General features: G+C 36.2%; 1 protein-coding gene across 1 annotated transcript; it reads left to right on the forward strand.

Annotated features, from left to right (window-relative positions):
• On the forward strand, window positions 1-10,193 carry LOC110814485 (DNA repair REX1-B protein). Its single transcript, XM_088209373.1, has 4 exons — window positions 1-270; window positions 3,936-4,029; window positions 4,124-4,228; window positions 9,640-10,193. Exons 1-4 carry the CDS (start codon window positions 125-127, stop codon window positions 9,907-9,909), a joined length of 615 nt encoding a protein of 204 aa, XP_088065499.1. The 5' UTR covers window positions 1-124; the 3' UTR covers window positions 9,910-10,193.
• The last annotated feature ends 5,813 nt before the right edge of the window (window positions 10,194-16,006 follow it).

Raw genomic sequence — 16,006 nt, forward strand, 5'->3', positions numbered from 1 at the left:
TCAGAAAATCTTATTGTTACTTTTTTAGAGACAGGATGAGGAAAGGATGAGATTGCTGAATATATTGAAGAGCTCCTGTGTAGAATAGGGAGGGAAATGGGAGTGAAAAAATCAGAGGTAGATAATGGAGGATTTTGAGAAAAAGGTTTCAATAAAGGAGGCTATGGACACTGAGGACGGAAGCGATTACTCCTTCAGAACCCTCCAGTTGCTTCGAAAATTCCTCGCCATTCAGCAGCGCAGAGCCCAAGCTTATGCTAGGCTCAAAAGGTTTATTTTTTGGTCTTTCCTTATTTATTCTTTGTTATCGTTGTTTGATTCGGTTTTGGTTAGTTTAATCAAGCTTGATAGAAACTTTTCGCTTATGAATTGTTGTAGCCCTGGATTCTAAGACGTCGAATTTGGTATCTGCTTGATGCTTTAATTGACTGTGAAATGCATTTTCAAGTATTTCATAGGATCGAAGGCATCGGTGCTCCTTGTTTCACTAGCAGGCATATATCATTTGACATTTAATGCATTTTAAAGATGATTATCGATCTCAATAGCTCACCAGTTTCATTTTGAATTAGGGTTCTGAATTGATCAATTTGGTGGTTAACGTAGATCGAAATTGAAACTAAAAAGTTTTATTAGGAATTAAACGATGGCCAACGCCTGCATATTCTGATCCTTCTTCCCTGACGCCAGGGAAGTGCTGAACTGGTTTAGGATAAATCTCGGTTTGTAAGATTTGCTTAACCCGATGGATTTGTATTGGCTGCTGTTTACTATGATAGGTACTTGTTTTCAACTATCGGACTTGTCTGTTTGTTAAATGCTGAGACCCAGTAACTTGGAAACCTCGGAACGGTCCTTTCTGGTTATTTTAATATTCAACTGCAAACTTTTCAAGCATCAATCCTACCAAGCATCTATACAGTTTCTAAGAAGTAACTAACTTGATGTGAAGTTTTTGTGACATTGTGATATAAATCTCCCTTTGAAGTCCCTTTCTCCAAATTTGTTGTGCCCATAAAGATGGGGAGCTTCCTTTTCATATTGATATATGCGTTGAGTTGTGTGCCATTTTTAGAGAGGCTGTTGTAACCTATCTTTGAGCGTAGAGGTTTTTATTTATTTTATTTTTATAAAGCATTGGAATATTCTTATTATTTTGAGTCGCCTGTTCCTCTAGATAAAAGAAATACCTTAGTTGTAAGACATAGTTCAATGTGACTCGATGGAGTGGGCACATGACTAGACCGTGTTAAAAACTTTTCTTGTGTCCTAACTCACTTTTTGAGGAACTCGCCAAAAGAAATGAATAGCCTGAGGTTGCTACTCTAAATGTGCTTACTCATTTCTGTTGTCCTCCCTTGAGTTGTTTTGTTTTTTCTATGCATGTTTTTTTTCTTTGTAGTTGTTTTGGTTGTTAGCTGAGTGTTGTTTGTACGATGTGGTTAGTTATGCCGGCTAACATAGTCATTAGTTATTATTAATTTGTCCTGCACTAGATATTTTGCCAATCATTGGTTGTACCAAGAGAGCGGAAGAGACCTGTGACTACATCCTTCTTTATTCTCTCGTAGCATCAGTTTATGGGTAATGGAATATGGGATCTTGGGGTATAGTTGAGTTATGATGGGTAGTGTAATAGATTAAATTTGGACACGGAAGGGTATTACTGATAGGAGAAAACAATTGGGCGTCATTCCATTGGCAATCTTTTGGGTGATATAGAAAGAAGAAATAGAAGTACGTTTGATGGGCTGGAAGAGGATATTAATAGGACTAGAGCGAGATGGTTTTAGACCCAAGGTTTTTCTGTGATGGGTCAACCTTTGTACTCCATGGCCTGGAACCTTCCTGTATGTACCTAATAGGGAAAGACTGGTGAGTTTTGAATTCTTCTTCTCCGGACTTATATGTACCTTGGACAAATCTCTTTTCTCTTTAGTGGAATCTGCCTTTCTGGTAGCGCTTAATTTATTGCTTTTTTCTTCTTGCTCTGGATCATTTATTTTTTTGTCTATAGTGACTCCCGAGTCTTCTTTTTGGGTAAATAACCGTAGGAAGATCCAAGTACTCGGACCAGCACTAGCGTTGGTGTGGAAGCTGCAGATGGTTTCTTTCCTTCTCCTCCAGAGCGAAAAAGGTTAGGATACCCCATCCGTATAACCAAATCCTTTCTACATTGAGTTGAATGAATCAGTTCGTGCGAGCGGGTATAAGAGAGTGAGAGTGTACAATCCTAGTCATTATTATTCTTTATGGTATTCAACGAAGCGAGCTACGTATTGATTAGATTTGACCTCTCTCCATATAAAAGGACTTTTCTCTATTCATTTTGCTGAAACAGAGTAAGGATCTACAGATATTATTTTTTTTATTTGAAGTTGAATAATCAGTATGAATAAGAGAATGATTGTCTCATCTATGCTGAATGCTTCAAACATGCCAGTCTTTTGATTGGAATAAGAATCGAATCTTTTTTTTGGTCGAGCTTCAATTCAATTACCTAGACGTTTCTATCCTTTACTATCCTTTCTTTCCTTGTCTACAAGAGAGAAATTCAAACCCCTACCATCCCACTGATGGAAAAGTCTCTCTCTCTCTCTCTCTCTCTCTCTCTCTCTCTCTCTCTCTCTTTTCTTCTTCTTCTTCTTCGTCTTCTCGGCCTCCCTTTTCTCTTCTCGTTCTCTTCTCTCAACAATAATTGACCTTAGGAGTTAATGACTTAAGATCCTGATACGCGGTACCAAAGCCATTGGATTTTGACATGATTATGGCTTCCATTAGGTCATGGCTAAGAACAAGGCAAGGTTACAATGACTATTACACCCCATTGAGTTGTTTGGTTTCGCTTACACCCCATACCTAAACTACTACTAAATTTAATTTCTAAAAAATTTAAACCAAACGAAAACAAACCATTTTACCTTAAAAATAAAATAAAATCAAATCAAGTAATTCAGTTTAGTTCGTTTTGGTTTAAACTGATTTTTTAATGTATTTTTTAAGATTCTATAACTTCAATAAACTTCATCTTCACAAATTGACAAGCTTATGCTGAATTAGAGGTATAAAAATAACATAACCAAGGCTTTCGAAAACACAGAGAGACTATTAGCAGTCCGCAAGCAATTCTAAGAAGGAAGAAATACTAATGACCTATCAAATCTCTTAATATACCAGTTTACAACAAGATCAGAAAAATTTAGACGTGATAACAATCAACAAAATCCAGACCATTGAAAACAAAGAGGATCCAAGCCGCACCTCACAAGTACCAAAAAGTTAAAATAATGAAGCATAAGTAGAGCTCTTAACAAAAGGCATAAGCAAAACAACCAAATGAATGGGTTAGAGAAGAAAACATAAAAAGAAAACAATAGAGAACAAAAGAAAAGAGAAGAAAATCAGAATTTTAAAATAGAAAGAGTAGAAGAAGATTCATGAAGTGGGTTAGATATGTTACCTCAATGCATCTAGATCTGGTTGAATAGATTGTGAACTTAATTCCTTGGGACTTCAATGTTGTAAAAAGATAAGCAGTTTTGGACTAGTGTGGAAGTGAGGAAGAAAGCTTACAAAAGAAGAGATCACAAGAGGGAAAAAGATAGGAAGCAAGACACTGGAAACTTCGCGACTTGATGCTTTCAACTTTGCGACCTGATCTGTGCTAGCCAAATACTAGTTTGGAGCTGACTACATGTATGAGAATTCAAGCATTCTTTGATTCTTAATGGTGTAAATAGAAAATCTTAAAGATCTTGGAGATCTGATGTAATTAAATCTTTAGATGAGGACAAGAGCTGCTGTATGAAATTCATATGAGCTCTCATGCTCCTCGCCTTCATGTATTTGCCTGAATATTTTACCATTATGCTTCACTTTTATCACCTAAATATTTGATTAGAATTCTGATGCTTCTCTTTGCCATGAACTCTCAGTGGCTTTTCCCAGTATATGATTTCGAGTGAAGAGCCAGCATACCAACAGCTTTGCAGCGAGATCACGTTAGAATTTAGTGACTGCTCTAAACAAGTCTGTCATCTAATCATGGCATTAATTTCAATTTATTCCTGCAATACTTGTGTTTTTAATAAAGCTGTGATTAGGGGAATTTTCTTTGGTACAGGTCCTTGAGATGGAGTCTTTATTTTTATCTCCTGATTACTGCCGAGCCAATCTAGCTCATCTGCTCAGAGCTGTCCAAATGCAAGAAAAACAGAAATTGCATCTGGTAAATTTCTTAATTCACTAAAATATTCCTACATGAACTGACAAATTTCTTAATGGTCTTGAGAGAAATCCTGGACCTATGATGTTGCATGGGCCTACAAATTATGCAGATTCATGACCAGACAAGAACTCAAATTTGCAGTGTCCAAGATTCTAACATGTTGTCTTGACATGCTCACAAGCCGTGGGCGGGGGTTGGGGCTGACGGGGGGATTTCTAACTCAATATCTTTCTCACGCACTCACACATTGTAGACATGTATGCATTCAAGGTGCAGCTTGTCCTTTGGTGCTTTATGCTAGTAATTCCAGCTATTGAAGGATTGCAGTGTCTAGCATCCTCAGTCCTTCACCAAAGAAAGTAATCTTACCCTGTCAACAAGAGTCTGACCAAGTTGATGATTGATTTTTTTTTTAAAATAAAAAGTATAAATGTGTCATTTAGTATAAACACCAAAAGGGTGTAACTCATTTACAAAATTATTTACAGTCTAGCAAGAATATCCACCACCTCTCCTACATCTTCTCCATAGTACAATGGTTGATCTAGAAACAAAAACCAAGGGTCTAAAACCATCTCTTTTGAATTTTACCAATATTTTCATTCACCCCTTCAAAAACCTTTCTATTTCTTTCCTTCCACAAAAGCCAGAAAAGTGCTAATGGAATAAGACTCAAAAACTTTTCTTACTCCAAGTTCATCTTTCACTGTGCCAGCAATGACCCAATTAATGCCCAACAAATCATAAGCCAGAGACCACAAACTATGTGCAACAAGACACCAAAGAAGTAGGTGAATACATGTCTCCTCTGCCTTTTTGCACAAGCAATACTAATTTGCCATAATCTTTCCCATCCTTTTTAGCATGTTAATGGTCAATACACATTCCTTGCTTGCCTCCCAAGCGATAAAGCAACTCTTATGTTCCCGAGATTAGGATCTTGTCACAAACCAATTTTTCGAAATTTTCAGTTTCAGAATCTGCTTCTCCTTATTGGACTTTTTTGAGCGACTTATTTTGTGAAAATAGATTACAGCTCATCAAAGAGAGCTGCTTCCTTGGATCTCGTTAGAGAGAGTTCTAATGTTGTAGTTTAAAATAATATTCTGACTCATCTTTATTAATAACCATCATACTCTTTTATATATAGGTTTTAATTTTTATTTAGAAATTTTAATTTAATTAGGAATCTAAATCTAATTTGTAATACTCTATTAAAATATTAAAAATCGTATATTATTTAGTAATCTAATATTAATAAAAAATCATATGTTATTTAGAAATTTAATACTAATTAGAATTTCATGTTTACTAGTTAGGAATTTAGTACTAATTATGATTCGATATTTAATTAAATTTCAACCTTTTATTTAGTTTCTATAAATGCGTCCATAACATTACTCCCTCATTGGTTTTCAAGCTTGTTCTCAAGGTTGAAATATAGATATTGTTGACTTGTCGGCCTTTTCTTATTGTTTAGTCCCAATGTCGTGTTCAATCTCGAGCCATAATAGCCATTTACATTGGTGACCCTGAACAAATAACTCATCATTGTTATAACACAACCCTTTCAGGCTTATTTATGTCATCTTTGCCCTTGTTAGTTTCTTTATAAGTGGAGATGAATCGTTACTAGATTGTGTTGTAACGTTACTGTTATGTGGAGTCGGTGTTTTCTAAATTGAATCAGTAAGCTTGGTCACGGACTGAGAAAGATTGCTATAATTGTGTTCGATCATAATCCACAATTGTTGTTTTCTTTCAAAAGGTTTGACCATGCTTATTGCATGCATATGGTGGGGTGATTGCATCTCGACCTCTAAACAGGGAGAATTGATTAGTCCTGCTGTGAATAAACTTATATATTGATCAAACCGAACGAACTTGTTTGCTCTTGCTAGTTTTCTTATAACTGTCTTTGGCAGTCTGCAATCGATTACTCTTGTTTCAAGTTTACCAATTCCTCCAACGAGTTACTTTCGGCTGGCGGCCTAAATCTCAAAGAACAATAGTCTTTGAATTCAGTCTAGTTGAATGTAGATTGTTTAGATTTTAACTGGTGGTACCATAACTACGCCTCTCCAAGCATATGGAAGGTGGTTAGTCCCACTTTATCCCTTTCTGGCATGTGTTGGTTGGTAAAAAACTTCTCACATCGATGCAACCATATTAGAGGATCTTTAGAGCCATCGAATGTTGGAAAGTCTAACTTGGTATAATGGAGAACTGACTCCATTACCTGAATGGTTGTTTGCATTCTGCGACTAACTTCCAGTGTGAAGCACTTGAGGTGGTTGTTCCTGGCAGTCCCTTCTGATTTTGTTCGTCTGTCACAATTAAAGTTAGCCAGTATCTCTTTGAATTGTGATGATAGTTCCTGCAATTGGTTGCCCAATTGTCTTTCAATCTCTGCGGTCCGTGCCTTGTTTGTTGGCAGGGTTTCCTAGAGCATCAATCGCAGATTTTCTTTTATTGTGAAGTCACTTATTGTGTTAGGCCCCAATACCAATTTGTTATGTTTATGAGAGTAGGATCTTGTCACTTGGCAATTCTTTGGAATTTTCGGTTCTAAAATCTACGTCTTTTTCTTATTGCGTTTACTTGAGCGACCTATTTTGGTGAAAATAGATTACAGCTCATTAAAAAAAACTGCTACCTTAGAACTTTGTTAAAGAGAGTTCCAATCTAATAGTTTAAAATAATATTCTGCTTTGGTTTTATTAATAGCAAACATACTTATTTATATAGAAGTTATAGTTTTTATTTAGGAATTCTAATGTAATTAGGAATCTAAATTTAATTAGCAATATTTTACTAAAATATTGGAAAACTTATGCTATTTAAGAATCCAATATTAATGGGAAATCATATGTTCTTTAGAAATTTAATACTAATTAGAATTTCATATTTACTATTTAGTAATTTAATATTAATTAAGATTTCATATTTAATTAGATTTCAATCTCTTATTCAAACTTTATAGATGGGTCCATAACAGCAACTTTCGGAGGTGCATTCACCTTTCAAAGTTGTCGGTGGGGGAACTTGCTTTCAATAGGCTCTTTATTGAATAGATATCTATAGAAAGACCTAACCGTCAATTGCCTAGACTTGTTGAGTGTCCAGCTTGCACAATAACTCTTCATATTTGTTAGTCTCCTGATCATTAAAATTCCGTGTGACCTCCACTTGTCAATCCCTACTGCTCTGACCCTCTTAGAAAACCTATTTAATAGATGTCTTTGAAACGGACTATAGCAAAAATCTGGGAGAACCTAGCTCGCAATGCTCCTTCCATCCATCTGTCTGACCATAAGCCAACGCTACTCCCATCAGCAGCTTTTCATTTTACGCATTCTTGAAACCTATCTATACCCATTTACAAACTTTTCCACAGTCCTCTACCTTACAGTCTCTCCCCCATTTGGAATATCAACGTCCGCCATTGTCCTATACTTTGCCCCAATGACCTTCCCCCCCAAAGCATCCCTTCGTTTCATAAAATGCCAAACCCACTTCCTTTGAAGTGCTTCATTCATCTCCATCATAGATCTCAAACCCGAACCCTCCTCATATACTGGTCTGTTGATCCTGTCCCAAGCCGCCAAGTTGATGTTTGATTTAAGAAAGTGTCATATAGTTTTAGTGAAAATGTAAACAAGTATCGTCAATAAACACCAATGAGCTGCTGCAAATTTGTAGGCCTAATCGAGTTTTGTCTCCTGACATGTGTATTATGTGCTATAAGGGGGGCAAAACACATAATCATCTCTTTCTATATTATGAGATGGCGTGGAAGTTATGGATCAGGCTTTTTGAAATTTTAACTTAGAATGGGCTACTCCTTTGGAATGTTTCATCAACACCAACATTAGTGGTTCAGCATTAGGGAAAAGGCCAAACCACTTTAGCAAGCGGTGTCCTGTTCTGGTCTTTGGAATATTTGGGTAGAAAGAACTCTTTGGCTATTTGGTAACCTATCTTTGCAGCACAATTTTATTTGAGAAAAGATGACCTTTCTGGTTTCTCTGTGGGCCAAGACTCATGGAAAATTACTCTGAGATTTTCTTTACTATCCTTTACAGGAATTGGGATGTTATAGTCACATGATTTGTTTCCTCTTAGTGTTATCTATTTTTACTTTCTGTTTTGTTCTTTTTTCTTTGCTAAAGCTGGATAGTTTATTTTTTGTGCTCTTTGTAATGTCACTCCTTTTCTCAATGAAACTGCTTTTTCTAAATATATATATACATATATATATATATATATCATATTATACTTTTAGTTGAGAATGATTAAATAAATGAATTAATGAAATGTAAATTCATAACTATATTTATTTTACAAGAGTTCTCTTATTTTAAGCATTTGGCAAAGTTTTTTTCCTTTTCTTTTTCCTTAAACAGTAGAAGTACAAACTAGAAGCTTAACCACACATGCTTTTGAAGTAGAAGCTAAAGTCATAGTTTTTAACTTTTGGAACTCAATTACAGACACGAGATCATTTTGAAAAGTAACAAATAACATGCTAGCCTACTGATAGAAACTTAACGTCCACCGTCCTTCTGCTTCTTTTCTTTTGGGACATTACATCATTCTTCTTCCACCTGCATTCTACTCTCTCAACTCTTGGAAGCTCCCTCTCAACTTTCTACTCAGTGTCAAAGTCAAGGTACAGTCCTGCTCTGTGTAGCACCTGCTCCAGGAATTTTTGCCTCTGATGTAGAAAACTCGTAAAGAGCCCTGAATAATGACTAAATCTCTAAACCATAGAATACCAGTTGTTAAAAGCAAATATTCATAAGCCCTATTGGCATTTGCTCTGGCCAGCCAGGACTGGCCACAGCAGGCACTTCTGATGAAAAGCTCAGTTCTACCTAGATTCTAGAGTCTCTCTAAATTCTCTTTTGTCTGCCTGTGCTAACTTAAAAAGTCTGAGTTGAGCATTAAAGGGGTTCCCTTCCATGGTGCCACTTTACATTATTCAAATTCTCTTAATCTACCCGCTTATATCCTTTTTGTTTTCTTTCCTTTTCTGATTTAGTCTTGAAGCATTGGTTCACTTGTTACAATTGGTAAAACTTTTTCCTATTATTATTATTTTCCATTATTAAGGAGAGACAGGAATTATATTATCATAGGGAATAAATATGAACGATTTTAGTCCTGAAGCCCCTAATTCTGCTTCTTGTGGCATTACATTTTGTCAAAAATGGTTGTGTATTTTTTTATTGAAATATCATAGTTTGATATATACAGATTTTTTAGAATAGGAAATGAAAAGACCATTAATTACATTAATTAGGTAGGCTGTATGTTTCCCTAGTGCCCTCTAACCTAACTATATATTCTTGTTAACACAATTCTTTGCATCTACCCCTTCTGACAATAACTCTTTCTTTATTTCAAAGACGGCCACCATTCAAGTGTTGAAAAAGGCTGGTCGCCCATCAGAACGTCTGGTTAGCCATGAGAATTGCAAATTTGATAAGCCAATGGAGCACCGGTGTGTGCATGTACATGAGATAACTGAAGCTGCCGGAACTGAAGATGCAGAAGCAGAAGCAGAGTACGAGAATGCTCTGAAGGAAGCCATTAGAGGTGTGCAGGATGCTGTTACTGCTATAAATGAACATTTGGAAGAGGTAAGATACGAGATTGCTGCCCTTGAAGCCAGCTGACTTCATTACTGCCTGAGCTGCGATTTTCTGGTACTTGCATAAAACTTTAAGAAAGTTTAACTCTAAATGTACCTCTATGGCCATGGAAAGAAAAAAGAAATATTAGAAAGTGAGAAAGTTTTAAGGTAACTTAAGAGAAAAAGGAAGGGAAAATGTATTTATGCTAAGAGTGCCTAGCATGAGTGGTCTAACACTTCCCAGCAGTTGGTAAATTGTATGCTAGTCTTTATAAACGTACTTTTTTCCTTTTTCCTCTCAAAATGAAGAAGATAAGATTGCATTTAGATTATTTGTAGCAGCAATTGTTTTCTTTTTCCTATCAGTTGAGGGATGGTGCGGTCATCGAGACTTTCGGGTTTTAAGAACCTTGGAAGTGCAAAGTTCTTAGTTGAAGCTGTAGCATGTCTCATGGTCAAAGTTGGCGAAGGGACAACAATCTCTTTAAATAAATCTCTAAAATTTATATATTAAAAATAGTAAAATCAACTGAATATATATATATATATATATAAGAATGAAATCAATGAATACAAAAATTACATAAAGAATAAAATTTAGATGAACCAACAGAGTAAAAAGCCACTTAATTTTACCTCTATTTAACAGTAACTTTGTCTCTCGTCAGGGATACCAGAAAAATTATCTTTTAAACCGTTAACAATCATTATATTTTAAAATTTTTAGACGTTGCATAATTTTTTTAAAAAATTTAATTTAAATAACATTTTAGTTCTCTTCAAAAAAGTTAAAATAACTATTTATTTTAAAATTTTGGTAGAAAAGTTAATAAATGTGAGGACAAGATTGTGCTAAGCAAAACTCTTTTCCTCCAAATTATGTTTATAATTTTGACGATATTCAATTTTTTTTTTTTTTTTTACAATTTTGTTGTTAGTTTTAATTTTGTAGTGTCATGTTCTTGTTGAATCTGTACAAAAAATTATGATAATTGGAAACTCTATTGTACTATAATTATATTTCATCAATACTCTTAATATATTTAGTTTTATTGACATACAAAATATCATTTTCAGTTTATCTATGAAAATTTAAAAATTAAAATATAAAGGCTCGAAACATAAAAAGAAATAAAGTCATGAATTAACTGCGGAAGCGAAATAATAAAGTTTAAGGTTTATATTCCTTACATAATAATTTAAAATATCTAATAGGATTACAGAAATGTTCATTCTAAAATAACAAATGAAAATTAAAGAATTAAATAAAAGACAAATAACTGAATATTTTATGATGACATTCACTACCTTTTGAAGAGAGTTCGGGTGGTAAACTATTCACAACCCTCTTGTTGATCGAGATCTGGATCTCGATCATCTTGATTTGAAATAGTTAATGAAAGGATAAGTTACACTAACCTAGTAAGAATATCACACTACTCACCGATATAGAAACTGAAGGTTGGTAAAAATCATAAAAATAAACAATAGAGTTCTTAATTTAAGTAAATTCATTTATCATAAATAAAACTATTTATTGCATACTTACCGTTGCAAGATTTTCAAAATCGGCCTACAGAGACAATAACTCAAATAACTTATAATCTCATGTTCAAGTGAGTATGACCATTAACTTTTTCTTTTTATTTACTTATTAGTATCCCTGTGGGTCTATAGAGATGTTTCACTACGCATGAACCAATATCTAAACTTGTTAACTAACTGGTCGTCTCCATATCTCATTCGGTATAAGTGCCAAAATATCATCTCTCGATATCCCGTCTGGTATGAGGGTGACTCGGGCCATTCCCATAGCCCGTCTGCTATGAGTGCCAAAAATACCATTCGTCGATACCCCGTCCGGTATGAGGTAACTTTTACAGTAGGGTTCTCTATGTACCCAGTCCGTCCACTATCTCTTTGGATATCTAGTAAGACAAACATTCATTAATTCACTTAACTAAGCAATTTTTCGTTTATATATTAATTTTCAGTTTCACAAATTAACTGTAAATCACGTAAGACAAACAATACATGCATCAAGAAAGCACAACTGAATCATTTAATCATTCTACTATATTATCATGCATTTAAAGCTGTAAAATCAAACAATTAGTTAAACATGACAAACAATAAATAATTAATCGGTTCTGTCTTCATTAGTAACCTGTAATTATTCTCAAAGTTTTTCAAATTATACAAAATACTATATTATTGATTATTAAGCTTCAATTCTATAATAGAAAATAAGGTGATTGATTCTTACTCTAATCAGTGTGCGAAATACTGAACTTTCTACTGCGTCTACTGGCGGTTCTCAAATTTCTTAAATTTTTCTACGGAGATTAAAACACCCTTCACGTACTTAAAAATACTCCAAAAATCTAAAATCAGTGTTAAAAATCCTTTTTTGGCCAATTTCGAGGTTCCAGCACAGCGACACCATCGTGCTCCAGCAGTATGGCGGTGATTTGCCTTGACCTCGACATTTTCGGCCGGTTTTATACCCATCCCTGCGAAAAAATACGTTAGAGGGTCTCGGTTGGCCAAAACAAAATCTGGAATTTTTTGGTGCGGTGGCTTCACTAACTCACCTTCACGGCTGAGTGTTTTTCTTCGGTCAACCTGTAGAAAACAAAACAGTAAACACAACGATGAAAAAATTGTATGAAATAGAAAACGGGAAGGGGCTCATTGGAGGTAGTTGCGGGTTTTTCCCACAGTTTCTGTCTCACCTGCCGTTTGTTTTGCTCCGATATGGCCACAGAGGTGCTTGGAATCAAATTTCAAGTGGGTAGGAGAATTTTTACCTTTTTTGGCGATCGGATATGGCTCCGGTGCGGTGGTCGGCTCCCTTCTCTAGTGACTGGTTCTTCTTCTCCGGCGGGAGGCTGGCGGCTAGGGTTCAGATTTGGTGTGATGTGAAATATTTATACCCATCTCGCGTTATTCTGGGTCATTTATCGCGTTTAATCTCGATCGTTCGATCGCGCCTAAAGAGGAAACAAATATGGACCGTTCATTGCGTTTGATATCGATCATCCGATCGTGCCTAAAGAGAGAACGAATGTAGATCATTTATCGCATTTGATCGCACCCGTTCGATCACTCTGAGAAGGGAACGAATCCGGATCATCGACACACGTGGGAATGGTTCTGGATTGTCCGATCGCCGGGCACGCGGATCGCCAGCGTGGCCTTCCGCATGGCACCGAGTCAATGTGCCTTGCCACGCGACCTACTCTGGTTCGTCGAGGTTACTGACTGGGCGGTTTTACGTGATAAAATTTTCTTTAATTGTATTATGACCCCCAATTTCTGATTTTTCTTTCAAAAACATTATTCGAACCCAAATGTTCACCTCTTTTTCCTAAAATTATTTTTAATTTCATGTACAATCTATTTTTTTTCATAATTCCATATTAAATTAAAATTTATTAATTTTAAAAATAGATTCTTATACATTTTTAGAATTTTAAAATTAATTCCGGGCTAAATTCTGAGCCCCGATATTACAACTCTCTCCACTTAAAAGAAATTTGGTCCCTCAAATTTTTTTTCCTCACACTTAATCAAATAGTTGGGGGATACTGGGCCCTGAAGTCTGATTCTATCTCCCATGTAGCCTCTCTCTGTGTGTGATTCTGGCATATAACCTTAACGAAGGAAATTTTTCAGTTGTAGAGTACTCTACTTTTTCGGTCTACAATACCCATTAGTACCTCCTCGTAGAACAGATTCTCTTAAAGTGAAAGGGACTCGTGGGCTAAGATGTGAGAGGGGTTCGAGTTGTACTTGCGTAGCATGGACACGTGAAACACATTATGGAGTCTTGATAGTTCTAGAGGTAGTGCTACTCTGTAGGCGGCGGTACTAATTTTGTCTAAGATCTCAAATGGCCCAATAAATTGGGCATTTAGTTTTTTTCTCTTGGAAAACCTACTGATTCTCTTGAAAAGGGTGATCTTAAGGAACACTTGATCACATTTCTCAAATTTCAAATTCCTCATCCGGGTGTTCGCATAACTCTTCTGTCTGCTTTGAGCCGTCTGAATATTTTACTTGATCTAACTATTTTGCCTGTAGTATCTTCCACAAGATCTGGGACGAACAATTTTCTATCATCCACCTTTTCCCAATAGATCGGAGACTGCATGGACAGATATATAATGTATCGTACGGAGCCATACCGATACTTGCTTGGTAACTGTTATTATAAGCGAACTCTATTAAGAGTAAATAATCATCCTAATGGCTCCCGAAGTCAAGAACACAAGCTCGAAATATATCCTTTAGTGTGCAGATCGTCCTTTCTGATTGTCCATCGGTTTGAGGGTGGAATGCAGTACTAAGAGACAATTTAATTCTCATGGCTTACGAAAACCTAGATTAGAATTGAGAAGTGATCCTGGGGTCCTTGTCGGATACTACTATCACCGACACTTCATGTAACCTGATTATCTCTCGGATATACATTCCTGCTAGCTTGTTTCATTTTGATGGCCATGAAGTGAGAAGACTTGGTGAGCTGGTCAATAATTACCCAAATGACATCATGTCTCGAGCGTGCCCTAGGTAATCTTATCACAAAATCCATTGTGATGTGTTCCCACTACCACTCCGGAATCAATAATGGCTGAAGTAGGCCGCCTAGACGTTGATGCTCTGCCTTGACCTGCTGACATACTAGGTACTTAGAAATAAAGTTGGCTACCTCTCTTTTCATCCCGTTCTACCAAAACTGTGGTTGCATACTTTAATACATTTTAGTGCTTCTAGGATGCATGATAAACTTTGAGCTATAAACTTCTATCATGATATCCTTTTTCAGCTTACTGTCACATGGGACACACCCTATCCTAAATTCTGAGAACCCATCGGCAGAGGCTCGAAATTCAGAATTTACTCCCTGTTCTACATCTTTCCTGAGAGCTACTAGGGTATAATCGATGAATTGGGCTTTGTTTATTCTTTGGATCAACTCAGGTTGAACAATCGAGTGGGCCAAACATGTAACTCTCTTCAGGTCTTGAAGTCGTATCTGTTGTACAGCCCCTACTACCCTGCATTCTGAAACCATTGGGTGAGCTAACGTACTTACACTTGTTCTACTGAGTGTGTCGGCTACCACATTTTCCTTACCCTGGTGAAACAAAATATTGCAATCATAGTTTTTAAGGAGTTTTATCCATCGTCTCTAACGCATATTGAGATCCTTTTGAGTGAATATGTATTTTAAGCTCTTATGGTCGGTATAAATCTGAAAAGTCTCCCCATACAAGTAATGACATCAAGTCTTTAAAGCGTGGATAATCGCGACAAGTTGTAAGTCGTGGGTGGGGTAGTTTTTCTCATAACTCTTCAACTGTCTGGACCCATAGGCTATGACCTTCCCATGCTGCATCAGAACACAACCCAACCCCAGGTAGGTGGTATCACTGTAAACTGTGTATCCACCTGTCCCACTCGGCAAGACCAACACAGGTGCAGTAGTCAACCACTTCTTTAGTTCTGAAAAGCTCCTTTTACAGTTCTCGTTCCACTCAAACTAGATGTTCTTCTTTGTGAGCTAGGTCAAAAGAGCAGTTAGGCTAGAAAATCATTCTACAAACCTGCAGTAATAACCTGCCGTTTCCAGAAAGTTATGAATCTCCTTGACTTAGGTCAATTTCTCCCAACCAAGCACTGCCTCAGTTTTTTTGGGGTTCACTATCACTCCACCCCTAGATATAATGTGCCCTAGAAAGATAGTCTACTCAAGACAGAACCCACACTTACTCAACTTTGCATACAACTTCTTTTCTTTGACCATCTACAAAATCTGAGTCAGATGGTGAGCATGTTCCTCTCTGCTTTTTGAATAGATCATGATATCATCAATGAATATAATGATAAACTGATTCAGAAATTGTCTGAAAATTCTGTTCATCAAATCTATAAAGATGGTTGATGTGTTGGTTAATTTAAATGGCATGACCAGGAACTCATAGTGTTTGTACCTGGTTCGAAAAGCTATTTTGGGAATGTCATTTGTCTTGATCTTTACCTGATGGTAACCTGAATGCAGGTCTATTTTGGAGAAGACCTGGACACCCTACAACTGATTCACAAGGTCATCGATCCTGGGGAGGGGGTACTTG

The sequence above is a fragment of the Carica papaya genome, chromosome 8, assembly GCF_054855325.1.
Source record: "Carica papaya isolate Zhongbai chromosome 8, ASM5485532v1, whole genome shotgun sequence".
NCBI classification, from domain to species: domain Eukaryota; kingdom Viridiplantae; phylum Streptophyta; class Magnoliopsida; order Brassicales; family Caricaceae; genus Carica; species Carica papaya.

Bases quoted from the DNA above. Each gene is read 5' to 3' on its own strand.
- LOC110814485 (XM_088209373.1), top strand. From the start codon at position 125: ATGGAGGATTTTGAGAAAAAGGTTTCAATAAAGGAGGCTATGGACACT. The intron at 271-3,935 runs GTTTATTTTTTG...ATGAACTCTCAG, and splicing joins GCTTATGCTAGGCTCAAAAG to TGGCTTTTCCCAGTATATGA. The intron at 4,229-9,639 runs GTAAATTTCTTA...TTTATTTCAAAG, and splicing joins AAAAACAGAAATTGCATCTG to ACGGCCACCATTCAAGTGTT.